General features: G+C 33.4%; 1 protein-coding gene across 2 annotated transcripts in view; it reads left to right on the top strand.

Moving 5' to 3' along the window:
• The window catches only part of CADPS2 (calcium dependent secretion activator 2), a 375,602-nt gene that overhangs the window by 190,777 nt on the left and 163,308 nt on the right, over positions 1 to 21,517 (top strand). For both annotated transcript variants that reach the window (XM_023528883.1, XM_023528884.1), the window contains exon 8: positions 14,951 to 15,017. In XM_023528883.1, coding sequence (XP_023384651.1) covers positions 14,951 to 15,017 — 67 coding nt within the window. The remainder of the gene's footprint in view (positions 1 to 14,950; positions 15,018 to 21,517) is intronic.

Raw genomic sequence — 21,517 nt, 5'->3', positions numbered from 1 at the left:
GAGTTTAATGAAAGGTTAATTAACTTGAACGCTAGCAAAATAAGTCTCACCGGAAATCTTTTTAAATTTCAAACTTTATTGTTGAAAATTCCCTTAATATTTACTAGAATTCTGTATTGTTTTTTAGTGTTCATAAACATATTTCAATTTAATTTGACGATTAAGGGTCATTTATTTGCCTGTCGTCATTCGTCTGAGAATCTCAGACTCTTAAGAACTCCCGCGGTCATTTATCTTCGCTTCTCATCACATTTTCTACCTTATGTCAATGTTTATGGTTAGCATATCTTCTGTCCTAAACTGTACAAGTAAATAACAAATGTCACTAAAGAGCACCAACTTCAAAATATGTCTTACAGTTTCTGAAGTAAGTTTGTTTTCTTGTTTATTTTCCTCTCATTGTAGAGCAAAGGAAGTAAGGAAAAGCACTCTGATAAATGGAAAATTATTTATATTCTAGGCAGTTGCAGTATGTTTATAACTTTCAAGTAAATCATGTATCCCACTGAAAAGTAGATATGTATGTGCCAGCAACTGAATCAAAGCCCACACCCAGGGATATAATTATAATAAATACTTTCAAGCAAGATTCCCATTTTCTTTTCCTAGGAAAAAATAATACTCCTTCTTAATTGGAAATAAACAGATCTTAGCTTTTTTTCAGTTCTTATATTTAGGTGATACCGCCATAAAGAGAATTGAAAAAAGGGTATTTACAGGTCATTGTCTTCTATGTACTGATTTTTCTTATATCCATTTTATTATTGTGGTTGTGATTATTTATTAAGAAAAATCTAGAGATATGACCAGAATGGCTTTAATTCTTTTCTGAGAAGTAATCTTGATATTCTACATGTAATAGAATTTTAATCTTTATCCCTAGCTTTATGGCTAATTGGGAGAGGACCTCTGCTAATATTTGTTTTAAAATTAGGTGCTGGAATATTTTTTAAATAAATAGTAAAGTGGTTATTTATCTCTTTTCCTCCATCTGTTTCTCTGTCTCACATTACTTTTGCCTGTAAATATAGAAATGATTTCATTAAGGTGGAAATATTGAATTATTTGAACTCATATATATTTGTGTTACATTGGGGGAAAAGCTGCTGATTTCCTATACTGACACATGCCTTAGAATACGAGAAAGACAAGGACCAGATTTTGTTCCAGAGTTGCATTTTATTTTATTTTTTTAAATAAAAGAGTTGTTTATTTGAAGTCAGACAGAAAAGACAAATACCAAAGTTGCATATTAGAGGGAAGTAACTCACAGCTATCTTTGGAAGTGTCAGGTTATAGTTCTTGTTTGACAAAAGCGGTGATAATATTTCTCCAGTAGATGGCGCAAGCATTCCCTGAAAATAAAAAATATTTTTGTCTATTGAATAAAGAAAGTAAAAAACTTGGTAATAAAGGTGGTACTATTTAAGTAGTGTTAAGTGATCTTCAAGACATTTTCTTTTGAAAAACATGTAAGAAGTTAAAAAAAAGATGAAGTGATAGTTCACTTTGGATGTATCAAACTTGTCGACATTTTATCAAACTTATGTAGAAAAACTTTAATGTTTAGTAATATATGAATAGTCAAAGATATCATGAGGTCACTTTTAATCAAAAAGATCTGAGATTTGAAATTCTGAATGTTTCATAAATGTCAAAGGTTGTTTTTTATCGACTGTCTTGATTTATTTTCTTGTGTCCTGCATTAATAGGCAGAAACATTGTGAATAGTGTTTAATAGACAAATAAATAAATTCTTAAGCTTTAAAGGAGAAAGAGAAACATCGTACAAGCCGAGCTCAATGACTCTGAACCTGATTTCCATGGTCTCCTTATTTCTGTTGCCTTTATTTTGTTACTCATTCTCCTCCAAATAAATGTGTTTGAGAGAGAAACTGAACATCAAAACACACATTTTTGTAGTAGCCTAGAATTTTTAATTGGTTGATAAATAGCAATTTTTTAACAACCTAAGGAATTCAGTAGCTGGGAAACATAATACATATGTACTCTATAGAAATATTGCTTTTACCTGATGAATGAGAAGAACTAGTTGTTTTATTGTTGTAACTTGTGTGATATCATAGTTACTCTTTATTTTAGAAAAAGTTATATTTAAATTTTTCCCCAATTTTTGAAATGTTCTTTTTCCTAAATGGACAAAATTGAAAAATTTATTACTACTCCTCCCTCTCCCCAGAGTCCTTCAAAAATGTTTGCTTGAAATATATTTTGGAATATTGTACTAATTAGATGATGATGATGATGATGATAATGATGCTGTCGCCGATGCCTTGGTTTACATTGTGCTTTACAGTTTCAAAGACTTCTATATACATCGTTTCACTAGATTTTTTGTACTGACACTATTATAGTCAGGGCAAATATTGCTATTCCCATTTTACAGATAAAAAAGTGGAAGTTACATTGAGCACACAGCAGTTAAAAAATAAAGGGACTTAATAGAATCATTCGTGTTCTTTATTTTCCTTTGTTCTCTCCCTCCTTCCCTTCTGCCCAACACACCAGATCATTTTCACACTTTCATCTCTATTTTGAAAAAGCACTTATTCCGCACCCCTAATATTTCCATCCATGTGGAGGTGCATCATGACAGTAATCTTCCTGGCTTCTCTCGGCCCCTTTTTTCACTTATCTGATTGGTTAACTTGAGAACAGGACCTAGTCATGCATTGGTCAGCCCCTTCCTCTCTGGCCCTCGAAAGTGCATTGTTCATAGGGAGCACCTGCTCCCCGCTTCTCCTGTGTGTGTCTGTCAGTGGTGGGACCTCTACGTGGACAGGCCTATCTTGTCTGGTGCTGTCCGTGACTAGAGTGGGGAAAGTATGTCTGATAATCCTATCGAACCTCGTAAGGAAGCCCACTTCTTACAGAAACAAACCACGTTCCTCAGCATTATTTTTATAAGGTAATGTTTTAGCCTCTTGTTAACTCTTGTCTTAAGCCAATTTGTTCAGAATTCAGGCAAAGAGAAGACGTACTAAAGTATTGGGCCTCCTCAGAAATTCCAACAGTGTTTATATATCAGAAAGTTTAAAAAAATATTAGTGAGAATTAGAATATCTGGTGGCATTTTAAAATCTTTAACCATAGAATACATTCTATTTCATTTTTGACTTAAAGGCTCTCGTTATACCGTGACCTTGGGGCCATTTTCAGCACTAGTTCAAAGGGTCTCATCTAAAGCACTGGTAGCCCCTCTTCCAGATAATGGGGTGCAAGGGGGACTGGACTCCTGAGTATGTATGCCTGCTTTCGTGGCAGCTGCTTCATGGTTCCTTTAAGTTTTGATCTTCCATATTAAGTTATAGAATAATATTCTGCTGCTAAAACTATTTGAATAGTTGAAATAAATGTAAAAATACCAACTTTATGGAAAATTCAAAGTGTATACAAAGCTTTATCTTTTACCTTAATATATAGTACATACACTTTTGCTAGAGATTTACCTCATTATGTCTTTATTATAACTGTTCCTAATGATAAAATTAAAAGCAGCCATTTAGTCATTCCGAAAACGTTTATGGACCATCTGCTATATCAAGGAGTGGTCAGTCAGCTGGTGTTGCCCTTGGCCTCAGAGAGCTTTGAGTCTTGGGCTGGAGTTTACATCAGTTCCGTATGCCACAGGCCACAGCAGGACTGCGAAGGGAATGTCGACAGCTCACCTGATGCATGTAATGAGGAAATATGACCTTATTGGGGATGACACAAAGGGCTTCTCTGAAAAAGTAATAGTTGAACTGAGGGATAGGAAGACATGGGAATTGTGTGACTCAAGAACTAAATTTAAATTGTTGGAAATAGATGGAATTGGAAGATGTGTGGAACTGATGGGGTGAGAACAGATCACATGCAAACGATTAGAGGAGCCGTGGAAACTCGGAGTGTTTGTGTAAAGGAGTACATGATGTCAAAGAAAGCCAAGAAAAGTATCAAAGAATCCCAGCACAGGCAATGTTTACAAATAAGAGCAATCACAGAAATGTCTATGACAAACCAACATGTCCACAATTCGAGAACAGGGTGTCAGAGGAAGTTAGCAAGAATAAGAGCAAAGCTAGGTCCTCGGCCTGGGGTATGGAGCAGCCTATCAAAACAGCCACTTAAGTACAAGGGAGCAGGACAGGGAATGAGACGCCGAGGCCAAGGTACAAGGTTAGAGCTCAAATGACAGCATGGGGATCTCACTGCTCAGTCCCTCAGTCCAACCTGATCTCCACAATCCTTGACTACAGATAAGATTGGTTACAAAGTATAAAATTGAAAGTTCAAGTGACAGAGTTTAGATAGGAGAAACCTGTTGGGGAAAGGAATCTGAAGCATGCTGGGAGTCAGGAGGAATTCAGATACCTTTATAGATAACTCACATGAAAATAAGTTACTTTAAAGGTGGACATAGATGGTTTGTTCTTTAAATTCAGCACTTTCCAAGAATGTCCTGGTTAACTGACACTAGAGAGGAACATTACATTACAGAATAAGAGAGGTTTCGGGAAGCAAATGTTATCCATGCAGGTTGTGATCCAAAGTTTACAGCAAACTTTTTTTTTTTCCAAACATCAGTCTTTACAGATTCTTAGTAAAATGAAGTTAGAAGTGAAGAAGATAATTTAATTATGATTAGGATATTAGTTAATTCCAAAAGAATGTAAAAGCTTCATTATATAATTTTATCGCTTAGAGACTCATTAGCAGTAATCTAATGCAGCTAATTTCCCAAAGTGTATGCCGAAGAACAGGACTCCTACAGTATCTTCTACGAAAAAGATTCTGTAATTTTGGAGACACTATTCTCTCCCACCCCCAAATGTCTCATTGTCCAGATCTTTGACAGGCTCTTACAAGTCCTCACATACAGAGTGTTTAGCTCAGTATTTCTCACATTTATTTGCCCACCAAGTCTATTCTTTTTCTGCATAATACTACTTTATATCCAGATGTTCCAAGACACAGTGAAAAACACTGGATCTGCAAAATCTTTTGAAAGATATTCTTTTCAAAGTATCTGTAGTTTAGAAAATTGGCATTTTATGTACATATTTCACTTGAATTTATCCTAATAAGAAGGAGGTAGAACAGTATCTCCATTTCCAGAGGAAGAAACCTAGGTCTCAATTATTTATGTTAACTAACTCAGGATTACCTATATTGAATGTAATATTTAACAATGTTTGATCGTTCCACTTTGCTTTGGAAATATGTGCCCCAAAAGGGAAAGTATTCAATAGTCAATAAGATAAACTTTGATACTTACATAAAGCCATTTCTAAAACTTTTATTATTACAAACCATATACATTTTCAGGGAGAGGAAAGTTTAATGGAATAGCTCACAGAAATATCTAGGATTGTCTAAGTGAATTATTTCGTTTTAATATTTAGGTGCCCTAGAGCGTTTTTGCGAAGTGGTGTATAGTGTTTTTCCCTTTAGAATGTATTATAGCCTGACCCACCCCCGAGATTCAGATCTTCACAGCTTCTGCCCTCTTCCTAGGGGATGGAGACCACTATGCAACTTTTTCTAGTTGGACTAGGTTGCACAATAAATTCTTAGGATCTTTTTTTCCTCTTGCTCTTGTCCACTTCTTAGACATTTTATATTCAGCTTGGGAAAGTCCACTAATTTTCAGGAAGTTTTAACAAACAGCAAATATTCTGCAGATGCAAAAAAAAAAAAAAAAAGTATTTTGAAGGACATCTAAACTGAGGAAAAACTGCCTTCTGTGATAAAATGTATTAGAATGAGACCCTAACATAGTTGTATAACTTTATAAATATCAGCATTGGTGAGATAGTGAACCATTAAAAAGTTTGTGTTATGTGCCCTATCTCGTCTGATCTCAGAAGCTAAGCAGGGTTGGGCCTAGTTAGTACTTGGATGGGAGACCACCTAGGAATACCAGGTGCTGTAGGTGGAAAAAATATATATATGTATTAGGGTACTTTTTCTGCTAATCGAGATATAAAAGGCGGCTGATCAGTTATCAAAAACAAATGTAGGAGAACTGCCTTTTTAAGAAAAGAATTCTCCATAGAGTTTGATTTAGTTGGATTGTTTGGCTTGTGTTTATCTATTTAAAACTACTTGTCATAGAACTGCTTATATGATTTCCCTGGTTCTGTTTTGTTTCTAAGTGACAGTGCGCTGCCACTTATTTTAAAACACCTCCCTTTTAAGAATCATTTGTAATTCTTGATGTCTTACCTGAGGATGGAATGGGGGTTTATGGTCTTCTCTTCATGGTACTTTGCATCTATTCATATTCTAGATCGTACAATGGCAAGCCAGTTTTTAAAAGGTAGCTTTTATACCTTAGACTGTTATGTTTAATCTGATAATGCTCATATGAGCTGAGATTTAACTTAGATTAAACTAGCAGAAGATAAGACTTCTTAGGAAAAGGAAGAGTGACAGTTTTTATTATTGATTCTACAAAAATGTGATAGAGAAAATGAATGAAGAATTGCGTTTTACTGGTTTGCTTTTATAAATCTGTTTATACAGCACACACATTTTAACTTCTTGCTCAACAATACAGGTTTTTGATTTTTCTTCATAATTTCTCTCAAATGTCACGTAATTTTGTTGGATGACGATCCTTTCCTTGTCTCTCCACCTCTCGTACTCTTTGCCATAATAATTCAGGAAGTATAAAAAGCCAACTGGAAAGTATTTACTTCTAGGTTTTTTAATGCCCAGGTCACACTGTTGTCTTGAATCAGTTTCTTTTTCTCATCCTTAGCTGAAAACAAAACCAAAAAAGGGGGAGGGGGGTTAATCTTATGGGGTTAAATAAAAGAAAGAATGTAGTGAAAGGAAGAGTCCTTTTATGCAAGCAGCAGAGAACGACTGAAAGTGCCTGAGGGCATTTGGTCCCTATTGGTTTTCACATCAAATGCAATGGTGCCCACAGATAGCCTGTATTGTTGTCAGTTAAATGGGATCATGAGTGTCTGAAAGGTGTTTGAGAATGAACCGAAAATCATTTTCACAAGTGGATGATTACTTCTGCCACATGTTAACCGAACTCTATCAGAATGGCCCAGATTTTTGAGCCTGCATTAATTGCTCTTTCAACCTTGACTGAGGTTTCTCTTTAAGAAAGCCCTTTCTGGGACTAAACTACTCTATATATTGATTTTTTTTTTCTTTCTGTATTTTTCTTGAAAAAAAATGAAGGCTTGTAGAAGAAAAGGCATTATCATTCAACATGTAGATTGTTCCATTTTCTTAATAAAATGCTAGACTCAAAGTGATCCACTAGAACAGTCTTTTTTTTTCAAACACTGAATAATTCTCATATTCCGTATACAATTATGTTTTTCAAATATTCATTAGTGATGATTTTTTATCATAAAGTAAAACCATGAACTCTCACAGCATGGACTCAGTGCAAATAAATTGTCATATTCTCCTTTCTATTAGAAGTGTATGCCACCACTCTAATTGAAACTAAACTACAATATTTAGTAATATGTGTTGAAGTATTTTTTGAACAATCTTCAAGTTAGAAAGGTTTTAAAAATTGCTTTTAAAATGGTTAGATGAAAGAGATCTTTGTTTCCATTTTCTATTTCATATATGGCATAGAGAATATTAGCTGTTTCCTTACTAGAATTCTATAGGAAATATTTTAGTTCAGACACATTGTTATGAAAATGATTTAAATCTCAATTTTTAAAACTAATCAGAAAATGAGTTCTTGAAATATGATTAACTTTTGTGATTATATGTATTAGAGAGATTGTATAGTATTTATAGAAAATGGCTTAATTTATTAGTAAAACTAATTTCTGAGTTTTTTTGGCTTAAAGTAAGATAAATCACAGCATGTTTCAGGTGAATCTACTTTTTACAAACATATTGAAAGAGGTTCTGTGTTAAAAAAAAAAAAAAAAAAGCCCTTAACCTTTTTCCTGTTTAGAAAAAATATGTAGGTCACTGCCAATGATAATTTAACATCATGCATAGGAATGCTATATTTTCTAGAATTTGACGTTTTCAGCGATCAAGAATTACTATATTTTGTAAATGGAAATACCACTACTAAAAACAGAATGCTATAAATAGAATGATATTTATTTCCAAAGATTATGATAGACTAGAGCAATGTGAAAATAATAATAAAAGCGAGATATTTCGTGGCAAACTTTAGGGGTAAGTTTAGGACTGTTATCTGCAAGTTACTCTCGGGATAAATGCTGCGGCTACAAGTACCTCTGGCAAGTATTCCCAGGGAAATGGGTTAATTTTATAAACATAGCAGTGTGAACATGTTATGCAATCTAAATATCTATTGAAAATTCAACAAAAATAAGCATAGTAATTTTGCTGATTTGTTTTACTTGTAGTGTATTTTTATCAAATTATTTTACTCAATTAATGTATTGTTGAGATAATTAGAATAATACTTATTGTTAAGGATTAATTTATATCTAAAGATACGTTTTTATTCCCATCGTCATAGAACATTCTGATGGAACTCATTAAGACTCTACTTTTGTTTGTCCACAAATGAAAACTTTTAGAAGTTATTGTAGTATATGTTTCAGTTGGCTTATCAAGATAACATATAATTCTTTTCGGGATCATATTGATACCACAGAGATTGTACACTGTTTAGTGTAAATGCTGAGATACTCTAATGACCATATATAACTCTTGATCTAGGACATGAAAAAAAATCCTGTTTCCCTTTTTGATAGTAACTATATTCACTTGCAGTTTGGCCAACTAAAATTCTTTTTCTTTTTTCCTTCTTCTCTTGACTTTTTCCCTAACAGCATAGTATATGATTTATGCATTCATATTACATTTTAAATATATAATCAAAAATCTTAAAATTCAGTTTCTCATGTCTTTGATATTTGAGGATAGGGCATGACCTAGGAATAGTTAGAAATGCCACACACACACACACACAAAAGATTCATAGGCAAATGAAACCTTGCTACACATTTATTTGGTTTTGTGTCTGGTTTTCTAGCAGTATCCCAATGTTTCTTGGGAGCAAATTGTACTTTCCATTAGAAGCAACCCTAGAAGAAGAGTTAATACTTTAAGATTATTGCTGTTTGTACCGATTTATAAAATCAAATGCTTTAAGGCTTTATTCTTATATGTTAAATCTGAGCTTTGTGTCAGTACTGCTAATTTCTTTGTTACCTAATCCTATGTAAGAAGAGAAGATTTTAAAGTTAAGCAGGCAATTTTTTGTTCAAAGGGAGCAACTTCTTAATACCTTACTTAAGTTGCATGTGCTGATGAAAGCAAACACTTCTAAGTAGTATCTGAGTAGTTATTTTTAAATAATCTAAAATACTATAGTTACATGGGTATTGTGATACATTGGAAATACTTCAGTGGAAAAGTGCTATATTTAGTACAAATTAGCATTGGAAATATGTGCTTTTGAAATATTTCATGTGTAATAGAATATCGCTTTTATTCCATTTAAATAATCATTCTTAGATCCAGTTTACCTATGATTAGGACATTTTTTTCCTAGGGCCATACTCTCATAGATTACTGAGAAATGTAATATGATTGTGAAAACTGCTTATATGTGTTCCTTCACTTTCCATCCATTTCTTACTTTACTGAAATAATTCAACAAGAATGAGAAAAAAATGTTTTATTTAAAATCAAATTCTGTAGGGTGATGAAAATGAATAATGTTGAAAGCCTCACAGAAAATAAGTAAATAAATAAATACATTGCTTTCCTCTTTAAAATAAGATGAAAAAAATTCATAGTGCCCATTAGAGAATGTTGCTCTCATGCTGTGTGATAAATATTTTATTGGATAACATTATAAATTGTCACATAAAACCCAGTTAAATGTGTGTTCTAGTTTGGCATTTGGTAGGTCTGATTTACATACCCTTAAAAAAACTTTCTTTCATTTGACTTAATCATACAGTCAAGAGGAAGCTAACAATAATTCAATAGGTTACAAATTATTGAGAAAGAATACAGCTGCAGAGCAGATCCACCAACAGATCCGAAGTACACTAGAAAGGTACCCTCTCTCCAGGATGACAAATACCCTTCTTGGATGCCTTTATTGGGTGAAATCAGATTTCATAAAGCAGTAAAAAAAAAAAACCAATTTGTCCAGAATTCAGATGACAGGAATATATTCATAATAGATTTTTTAAAATTCTAAACTATTTTTATGAAACAAATAAATGACAAGTAAATACCTTTTAAGGATCTGTTTAATTAATGCTATTGCCATTATATGTCAAAATAGGTTTTGCTCTATCAGCCGTACCTCTCCTTTTATGGAATTATGCAGTCATAATTGGTCTTTATAATAATGACCCTGACATGCTATAGGGTCCTTTGTAAATCATTGAAGAAAGATCAAATTATATTTTATGACTATTTGAAGTCAGATCAACGTACTGTGTACAAATTCTTTAAAAATTTGTTGTAGATATACAGTCTCCATACAGAGTAATTCATTTTCCGGTAATTAAGACTACTTGAACATCACTATGTAAGTGTAATGAACAGAATCTTTTGCCTAGTAGAACATAATATCATGTTATATGTAATTTTGGTATATTTTTCTGAAATAAAAATCTTATTGGATTTTTATCCATAAAAGGTAATTTATAAGCTAACGTTCAATATTTAAAAAATGAACAAAATAAAAGAGCTGTTATTCAATAGCAATGCTAGACATAAAAATGAGTTAGGAGAGAATTCGTTTTGATTTTTTACAGATACTTGCTAATAAATGGATTATCTAATTGTAACCAAATTTTAAATGATTTGGGCTCCTTTTCCTTACTGTCTCCAAACTTCAGCCTTCCCAAAGCTGTTAAGACCACTCACCTACAAAGAATTTAGATGAGTCCAAATTCCAGAACTTGAGAATAGCCTTGAAAATTTGAAAACCCATTTAACCGTTAAAGCTTATGCATGCTCCACTGAGCTCAAGATAAAACAACAAGGATTCTTGTCTTTGGTCTATAGGTATTCAACTTAGTCATGCCAGAAATATTATTTATGGAGCCGTAATGACCAAATCCCCAAAATCCTTAATAATAATTTTTTTCTGATTCTAAAAGTAGGATGTACTCTCATATATTGGTAATACAAAATTTTTTATAGCCACTTTGGAAAACAGTTTGGCAGCTTCTTATGAAGTTAAACATACATTTTTCAATATAACTCAATAATCCTGCTCCTAGATATTTACTTGGGAGAAATGAAAACATGCCTACACAAAGACGTATATATGAATGTTTACAGCAAATTTAAGACAGCCAAAAAAGTAAAAACAACCCAAAGGAACTGCTGATACAGAAACAACATGGATGAATCTCAAAAGCTTGACACTAAGTGAAAGAAGGCAGACACAAAAGGCTACCTACTGTATAATTGCACTTATACGAGATTCCTGAAAGCAAAAAAACTAAAAGATCAGAAATTGTCTCAGTGGTTTTAGAGCTAGAAGTAAGGAGGAGATTGATCACAAAGGCCAAGAAGGAATCTTAGGGATGGAAATGTTCTGTTAGTTCATTGTGGTGGTGGTTGCATGACTGGGTCAACGCTCACCATCATATATCTAATTGGGTGCATTTTACTTCACGTAAACGATACCAATAAACCCTACTTAAAAAAAAATGAAAGGCATGTGCAATGTAGAAATTGTTGGACTGTAGAAAGGCATAAAGAATATGAAATTCATCTTTAATCTCACCAGGCAGATATTAGCTGCAGATTTAACGCTTTGATGCATGTTTCTGGATTTTTTTCCCCATGTATATGTTATAAGCTCATGTGACTGCTTTTTCTTAAACTTAATATGATAGTTCTTCCATATCACTCTTTTTTGGCATCACTTTTAATATCAACTTTAACATTCCTTATGGTATGAGTCTTACATGGGTTTTGAGTTTTCCTCTTAAACCATATTGATGAACATCCTTACCCTTTCCTCAATTTTAAATGGGTGTCTTATACCAGGAATTTGCTTTTATACCAATGAAAAATCAGCTAGACAGTGATACTTGATATCTAATTCCGGAACTCATCCTAATAGTAAAAAAAACCCCTCAAATTTGTTGAAATTAAGTTTAATGTGTTTTTATTCAGTATAGTTATCTTTTCTGATGCATTTTGTTCATGTTCATTTAATTCACATAAAATTTTTTCTGGCCAACATGAAAATGAAAGAGCAGAAACTATCATACATTCCTACCTAGAATTTATAACATTACCTTTATGCAGTTAAGTTTAATGTATTTTTTTTCTTATGCGAAGACTAAAACTCTTTTGACCAGTTACCTTCTAGATATGTTTGGTCAATTGTGACATCTTCTGTGTATGTTCCATTGAATTCTGTTTCATAGTGCAAAATCTCAAATACCTCAAGGCCCAACACTCAAATGCTTACCTTGCTTCCAATCTCAAATTGTCTATTCTTTTATATCTTATAATATCTTCAAGTACACAAATGTATGCATCCATCCATCCATCCTTCTGCTTTCAGTCTTCAGAAAAACCATGTATTTTCATTCCAGATTTGTTGACCCATCATTTTGAATGATGTTGCAGCTGACGGTATTATTCTGAATGCAGGACCTTCACTGCCAGCAAGACTTACCCTTGACTTGCTCATGGTGTTGATGCTTTGTGTATCACTATTCACTTTCACTTATGTGTTACCCAGTTGCCCAGCAGCATGCTAAGTGAGACGCTTTGAAGGAACAGAGAAGCAGACTGTGGTCACAGGCAGAGGTTATTACAAATGCCTTCTATGCCTCCGAGGCAGCTATTTGGTGCATATCTCACTAGTGCACTTTTGTGGAGGGCATCTGTTGTGTCCACAGTATCTAGCTCCTGAGGTCATTGCTGTTAACCCTGTAATAGGAGCTTGGGTGTGTGCATTTCAGGAAAGAAAATTACATAGGAAAGACAGAGAGCTGCTAAACACCTATCACTAGAATCACGGAAGAGAAATTAGAGGCTAGAGCAAAGGTGGGGCAAAGGGCTCTTAAAGCCAAGAGTGAACAGGTGAAGTCAGTAGCAGTAGATATCTCTGTCAGTAAGAGAATTTGCATTACATCCACAAGCGCAGATGATATGGTATCGAGGGTATTGTGAGAGCTGAATACAAGTTTACCAAACACTTCAGCTAGCGGATGTGTCTGAAAGACAATAAATAATTGATTTGGGTGGTGTGGGTGATGCTTTCCAGTGTAAGAGCCTAGTTTTTATTTAGACTTAGTAACTCCATGTTTGATTGATTCTGAAAATTTAGAAAATACAGAGAATAAAGTAGGAAACTTAAATCCTCCGTAACTCTACCATTCAAAGATACTATTACTAATATTTCAGAATATTTATTTCATATATATGTAGACTTTACAAATTCCAAATCGTTAAGTATGTGTGTAGTTTTGAATCCGTTCTTTTCACATAACATTATATAATGAGATAGGGCTTATGTTGCTAATTTTATCAAAACTATAATTTCGGTGGGAGCATAGTATTTCTGTGCATATAGCAGCATTTATTAAACCATCCACCTACTATTGAACACTTGTTACAGTTTCAATAATATAAATAACACTGTTTTGTGTATCCATGTAGCATACGTCTTTATGTGCATGCCTAATTATTTTTCTAATAAGTTCCAAGATAAAAAGGTGAGACTGTTTCTGCATATTGCCATGTTATCTCACAGAAAGGTGGTCTTATGTTATACTCTCCTAGAATTCAGTATGAGTGCCCATTCATTTCAACATGCCTTAGCCAACGTCCCTCCCATATCACTTTTAAAAACTACAAATTCAACCAAAGATTTTAGTTTTAAAAATTGTAAAAGTCTAGAGACTATAAGACTCTAAATATACAATTAGCTGTAGTGTTGTTTTATCGCACAGAATTGTATATAAATTGAGTTAGTTCGAATAGCCTCTACAAAATTAAACCTTCACTTCAGAAAAAGGGATTGTGATGAAATATTGAAAAATCTTACTTTAATTTAAAAATTAGGCTCCTGTTTGTCATAGTTTAAACTTCTAACAATGTTTTACACTTTTGTAAGAGGTGTGTGTGTGTAGTTTTGTGGTATAATTTTAAAATAGCTCTCCATGACATGTTCATACTTGATTAATTTTTAATTTTCTTTTTCTCGATACTTAAGCTTATATCTGTATATTCAGCAAGCACAAAAGTTCTGTTCTCAAATGATTGACTAATCTTTTCAATTCAGGTTACTAATAGCATTGCAAAGTTAAACAAAAACCTCGGTTGAAACTATATTAAATTAGACAATGTCATCTTCATTATTATCTGAAATTCATAGGGAAATTTGCAGCAAGATGTTTCCATAAGTCAGGTAAAGCCCCGAATTCTAGGGCTGGCAGGGACGTTAGAAATCAGAAAATCCAATCCTTTCATTTGATAGTTAAGGAAATGGAAACTGAGATTGGCGCAGGCACATCTCTGGGTCACTCAGCTGGGCAGTGACCCTTCACCCTGGCTTTTTGGACTCGACAGCTGGCTCCCTCTCAGGCCACACTCCTCAGCCCCAGTCATCCGAGAGCTGAAACATTTAGTGTTCTATTCTCAATTTGTATCCTTTGTCTCTCCTAAGAAGTGTGTGTAAGAATAAAGTTCCTACTGGTTCCTTGATTACCCTTTCTAACTCCAACTTCGTTCAATTTGTTGTATGAACTGACAAATTGCTAAGCCACATAAATCAATTGCCTTTCAAGAACCTAGAATAAACTCAGTCATTTTGTAACACAGAAGCTGCATGTTGTCTCAGATTCCAAATGAACTAAACTTTGCCTTTAGCAGGCTGGTCTCAAGAATAAATACCTATGGAAGAAATATGATTATACAGAAGCACAACATTATTCATGTAAAGTATTCTTTTGCTGTTTGTTTTTCTTACCAGATACTTGTATGCCCTTGGACAGAAGGTTTGGAAAAGATGGAAAAAACGTTACTTTGTCCTTGTTCAGGTTAGTAAATTTTTTTCCCTGTTATTTAATTACTCTAAGACAGCAGTTCTCAAACTTTTGTTTATGTAGGTTATATCTATCACTATCCACTGTATTAGATATGAAAACTGAAAAAAAAATTTTGAAATATTTATTTTAAAATAAGAGCAGTTAAATCCATTACATGCTAACACGCATAACATTTTTATATATAATAACTATCTTATAAACTAAACAATTTGGTGAAATGAGGCATTATTTTATACTTTTGTACAATCTCTTTAGTGTTCTGCTTAATAGAATGCAATTGTATTTTCATGTAAGCTCTTACATTAAATTTGTTGCAATATCAGATGAAATTTAGTGTTTGGAAAACTCCACAGTACACTCATGAGACAATAACTGTGAAAAAAAGTAGATGATGTCTGAATATTATTATAAAAACAGTTTTAACCTCGCAGGCCCCCTGAAAAGATCTTGAAGATTTTTAGGATAACAAGACCATACCTTGAGAACTACTGCATCATTCTGATATTTTAAGGATAAACCATAATACATAGAAGCACTTATGTTTACACAAATATGCCATATATAACACTTATTCACATAATTATGTCTGTAAATCATCTTGACTGGTAGATTTGTGATAGGATTCTAAATGTAGATAAATTACTGGAATATACAGTTTGGCTGACTCTTTTGGGGGGGCATTTTTTATTCTTTTTGGATCATAGATAATCTTTGCTGTAGAATATACTTGTTAAATAAAAATTTACATTCAGGAATAACTTTCTAAGTAGTAGTCATTTAATTCAGTGATAAATACAAGCTATTTTATTCCCAGTGGAGATGTATGGAAAGAGACTCACATTTGAAATGAACAGGAAACAGTCTTCCTGGTTCCTAGCCATACATGAAGCAAGCTTAAATGGACTAAATCAGAATGACATGATAAATGCCAAGGGAGGAAAATTGACATTTGCTGTTTTCCAGAAATATAGCCATCTATCAATTGCTGGATAAATTCTGTGCCATAATGTCCTGAAAAATTCATGAAAAGTATAAAAATTAATCAAAAATAGTTTTATCTACATGGCAACCAGCCAGCCTATTTTTGCATGTGTGTGGCAAAAATGTAGCCTTTCCTTATATAATTAGAATTAATATTTGATCAACTAATGAAAGATACGCACACATGTGTCTTTTGATGTGAAGCCCAATCACTTCTTTTGAGTAAGGGATCCCTGTTGGGAGTTTCAGGTGATCTGTCTTCCAGAAACCACACCTGTATGGCATCTTCTTTGGTTTCCAGGTTTGATTTCTTTACACTGGCACATGAATTTAAATGCATTTAACCGAGCAGCTTGAGTGCAGATTTTTCTGCACATTTCGATTTTATTCCCTTCTATAGATGTCTTGCTCACATCTAATTTGACAAGTTTGTGTTACTAACTTGTCTTTATCAAGTCTTTCTAAAGCATTCAACCATTTTTTTCATAGAAACAACCTTCTTTTACATAGTCATATTTCATGCATTTATAGAGAATCTTATTTAATTCCATAATTTTAATAGCTTATGTCACTGGCATAAACAAGTGCATATGACTCTTCATAAGCATAGAGTTTTACAAATAAGTCATCTTTTAAAATTCTTTTCCTTTTTTATGACAATTTTTATAGAGAAGTTTTAGGTTCAAAACTGAGAGGCAGGTACCAAAATTCCCCATATATCCCCTGTCCCCACACATACATCACCTCCCCTATTATCAATATCACTTGGTGCATGTCTTACCAAGGATGAACAGACATTGACACATAATAATCATCCTAAGTCTGTAGTTTATATTATGATTCTCTCTTGGTATTGTACATTCTGTGTATTTGAACAAATGTATAATGACATGTACAATGAACAAATGTATAATGACATGTATCCATCATTGTAATATCATACAAATATTTTCACTGCCCTAAAATTCCTCTGTTCTGCCTCTTCATCCCTCATCTACCCCTGGCAACCACTGATCTTTTTGTCTACATAGTTTTGCCTTTTCCAGAATGCCCTATAGTTGGAATCATACAGCATGTAGCCTTTTCAGATTGGCTTCTTTCACTTAGTAATATGCATTTAAGGTTTTCCCGTGGCTTGAAAGCTCATTTTTTTAAAGCACTGAATTATATTCCATTGTCTGGATGAACCACAGTTTATCCATTCACCTATTGTAAGACATCTCAGTTGTTTCTAAGTTTGAGCAATTAGGAATAAAGCTGCTATAAATATCTGTATGGACATAAGGTTTCAACTCCTTTGTGTAAATGCCAAGGAGCAAAATTGATGGATCATATTCATTATGTGTTAAGGAATGAATCGGAGAGTGCTCATTAACTGGAGATCTGGTTAAGTGACAGTAGGCTAAAAGTGTTTCTAATATACTGATTGTTTTAATATGAAAATTAGGCTTTATTAGGTCAGTCTTTAGAGGTCAAATGATCACCTTATGCTTTAGCCAGGTGAGGTTCAAGGTAATGCTTTACCCCTTACCTTATTTTCTAGCACATGGTCACAAGAATCAAGTTACAGGACAAGCTAGTATACTTTGATTATCACCCATAAGAGATTTAGAAATGAATGAAGGAATTAGAATACTTTGAGATTATTAACTGGTATGTCTTTGAGGAACATTAACCATGTCTTTGGGGAGCTAGAAAGTTCTCCCAGTAACAAAAATATGTCTAACATTTTACAAGGCAACATTTAATCTAAATCAAAGTAGATAAACCCATGCACTCTATAATTAAAACATCACTGAACTACAATGAATTCAGATTTATTCTACCTGAGGTATCTTAAAATTTGAAGTCATATTTAAGCATTATATCTTTACACAAATATATATACACACATGTATTCTCACAGGGAATCCCATGCCCAACTGTATGGAGATATAAATGCCAGTACTCTGGCATCTTTTTGAAGTTTTAAATACAATTGAATCTTTCTTTCAATTTCAAATGTATTGGAAATACAAGTTGAATGCACACTCTTCAAAATCGGGATGGATATTTGTGGAGATTCAACGAGAATGACCCATTGGAAGGAACCAGGCAGTTTTTATTAGTATTTGTAAAGACAGCTCTCATTCTATGGCACACAGCTTGTAGGTCCATACCTGCAGGCTGCATTATTGAAAGATGAAGGAGTCCTTTTTCTAGGGAGGATGGTATACCCCTGCTGTGTCTGCTGCTGCCATCCGCAGAATGGTGCTCTGGCGATAATGTGAATCTCATCACCACTTGTGAGTGTGTATTTTATGAGTGATAAAGCTAGAGATCAGCCATCAGCCCAAGAATTTATACTCATAAAAATTGATTGAGAGTCAGGTTTGGCCAGCTGCAAAGTCGTTGTTCCAAGTGAACACTCAAGGAGCTACTGAGGTGAAGAGATTTTTCAAAGACTCTCACATAAACATTTAAATCAGAGTTGAATGTGGGAAAATAAATTATTTATTAATGTGGGGTGTTTAATTAGCTTCTAAGTAAGATTAGTTTTAGTCTCCATTTAGATTCTGAAACCAGTATACTTATGGTAGTAAATAGATTTTCATGTTGTTTAAGAGGCTGCATTATTTTAATGAAGGTAAATTTTGGTTCATGCTAAATTGAAAAAACAATAATTTGGAAGAATATATTTGAAATCTTACCAAAATTAAACTTATATGTGTTTCTTATTCATTTTTTTATGTTTATTTAGTGTTTTAGTATTAGATTTGGAGGATGTCACTGATATAAAGTACTTAGGACATTAGTATATTTTAGTTCATTATAATAAAACTATTTAATAACTTTAAAATTCTTTCCCTGTATTTCTGATTTAACCAAACTGAATTATTTAAGACATTCTGTATTCTGCTAATGCCTATTCAAATAACTGTATGCTCCTAGGTACTGCATATTCTGTGGTAAATCCAAAAATTCCTGAAGCACTCATCTATTAATATAGTTCTTGCTATATTTAATATTAAGCAGTTGTGTCAGGCATTTATGTAAAGCATTTTTAACAAATTATCTTACTCCTCAGAATAAGGTATATTTGAGAGTAGATGTTATTGTCCTCATTGTGCAGATAAAATTATGTACAAAGGGGTTATATCAACTGCCCAGAGTTATACAGTTAGTATGCGGTAGAATCGAGAGATCAAATCCAGTCCTGTCAGACTGTAGAGAGTAAGCTTTTATTTCCTCTGTCACAATGCTGTGATTAAATCGTTGCACAACCACAGTGGATCTGAAGACAAACATATGAATAGTCATTATGGATCGTTAATTTCATGAGATACAAGGCAGTGGTACTACATTAACGAAATCACCAGTGAGTGATGGTGTAAAAAGTCCATGCCTCTTGCAGGCCGCTTACTGTGTGACATCACTAGAAACTGAATTAGACATTTATGTTGTTTTGGCCCTGTATCAGAGTGTTCACTGCTTGTTGTCGATGTGTCAGAATCATGACTTGAAGTTGCTGCAAACAACAGCAGGCTATCAAGACATAATGTTAATTACATATCAACTGAGTTGGCCCAGAATGTAAACAGTCAGCCACGCCACTGAGCGATCCATACATGCTGCAAACATGAGAAGCACTCTGTTAGTGAGATGCCATCAAAATCTGCTTTAAACTTATAGAAGTGGCTGCCCCAGCCTATTGGTATCTACACTATTCAGAACACATGGAGATCCACTAAAGTAGGCTGCTGTCACGTGTCTGATAACACCACTGCTATGTTAAATCATATGGTCTAGGTTTAGTCTTAGGACATCAGCTGGTGTTAGCTTATAGTAATGTGAAGTGAACAAATATGTTGAAAGTCATGGGACAGTGGCTCTCTAGCCTATATTTTAAAATGATTTAAAATTTATAAACCTAGGACATGTTCACCGTAGGGTAAAATTAAACCTTAGAAAAATATTTATGATCGAAAATGAAAGGCTCCCATATGCCTCTCCCATGTACAGCATTGCCACCTCATTCCATTCTCCTTCTCAGAAGTAACCACTGCTAGTAGTTTGGTTTCTAAACTTTCATTCTTAATAGAATCATTTTATATATATTTCTTCTGTGAATTACTTTGATCCTCTTTAAAAATATGTCACAGATAAGTCTCCATGTCAATATATAAAAATCCATTTTATTCTTTTAAATAGATAATTGGATTCCATAGTATATTAACATAATTTATGTAACAATTACCCTTTTTTTGACATTTAAGTTCCCTTTTTTAAAAATCAAACAATGCTAAAATCAATATATATACAATTCTTATATATTAATCTTTGTGTATATGTGGGAGTATTTTCTGTAAAAATGAAATACAAAGACAAGGGGCATATAGATACTATAATATAAAGAAGGATTATAAGGCTTGAGATGACTTATCAGTGTTTAAATAGTCATCAAAACTTTGGCCTTTTTTTTTCATTTATGTCATTTTTACAGTTAGAAAATAGTCATTAAGTGTCACGTTGCATGTGTTTTTTATCTTTTAAAATGCACATCTTCAATATGAAAGAAAATTGAAAATTCTTTTGGTTGTGGGGCTTATTTTGAACAAAATGTCAGAGGAAAATAATTTTTCTTATAGTTTTAATTTTTTTATAATAATTTTTTATTTTTTAGTTATAGTTGGCATACAACATTGTATTAGTTTCAGGTGTGCAACATAGTAATTAGACAACTATATACTCACAAAGTGATCAACCCAATAAATCTAGTGCCTCTCTGATGTAATGCATAGTTATTACAATATTATTGGCTATATTCCTTATGTGATACTTTTTATCTCCATGACTATTCTGTAACTACCAATTTGTACTTCTTAATCCCTTGCTCCCTTTTCACTGACCCCCCTAACCTCCCTTCCATTTGGTAACCCTCAAAATGTTCTCTGTCTATGAGTTTGTTTCTGTTTGTTTGTGTGTTTTGTTCTTTAGATTCCATATGTATGTGCAATCATGTGGCATTTGCCTTTCTCTCTCTGACTTACTCCACTCAGCACACTACCCTCTAGGTCCACCATGAAGTAGCTTTTGCCATCCCCTTACTTTTAGTCTGTGTGTGTCATTTAATCTGAAGTGGGTCTTTTGTAGGCAGCATATATAAGGATCTTGTTTTCTTATCCATTCAGCCACTCTGTCTTTTGATTAGAGAATTTAATTCTTGTTCATTGGAAGTACTCATTGATAGATATGTAGTTTTTGCCATTCCTTATTTAAACTTTTTATACATATTTTTTTTCTTCTTCTTAAAGAAGTCTCTCCAACATTTCCTGTAATGTTGTTCTGGTGGCGATGAACTCCTTTAGCTTTTTCTTGTCAGGGAAACTCTTTATCTGTCCTTTGATTCTAATTGATAGCTTTTCTGGGTAAAGTAATCTTTGTTGTAGGTCTTGGATTTTCATCACTTTGAATATTTTGTGCCAAGCCCTTCTGGCCTGTAAAGTTTCTGTTGAGAAGTCGGCCGACAG

The sequence above is a fragment of the Pteropus vampyrus genome, unplaced genomic scaffold (genome assembly GCF_000151845.1).
Source record: "Pteropus vampyrus isolate Shadow unplaced genomic scaffold, Pvam_2.0 Scaffold33, whole genome shotgun sequence".
Classification (NCBI taxonomy): domain Eukaryota; kingdom Metazoa; phylum Chordata; class Mammalia; order Chiroptera; family Pteropodidae; genus Pteropus; species Pteropus vampyrus.
This window is presented reverse-complemented; position numbering and strand designations above follow the sequence as displayed.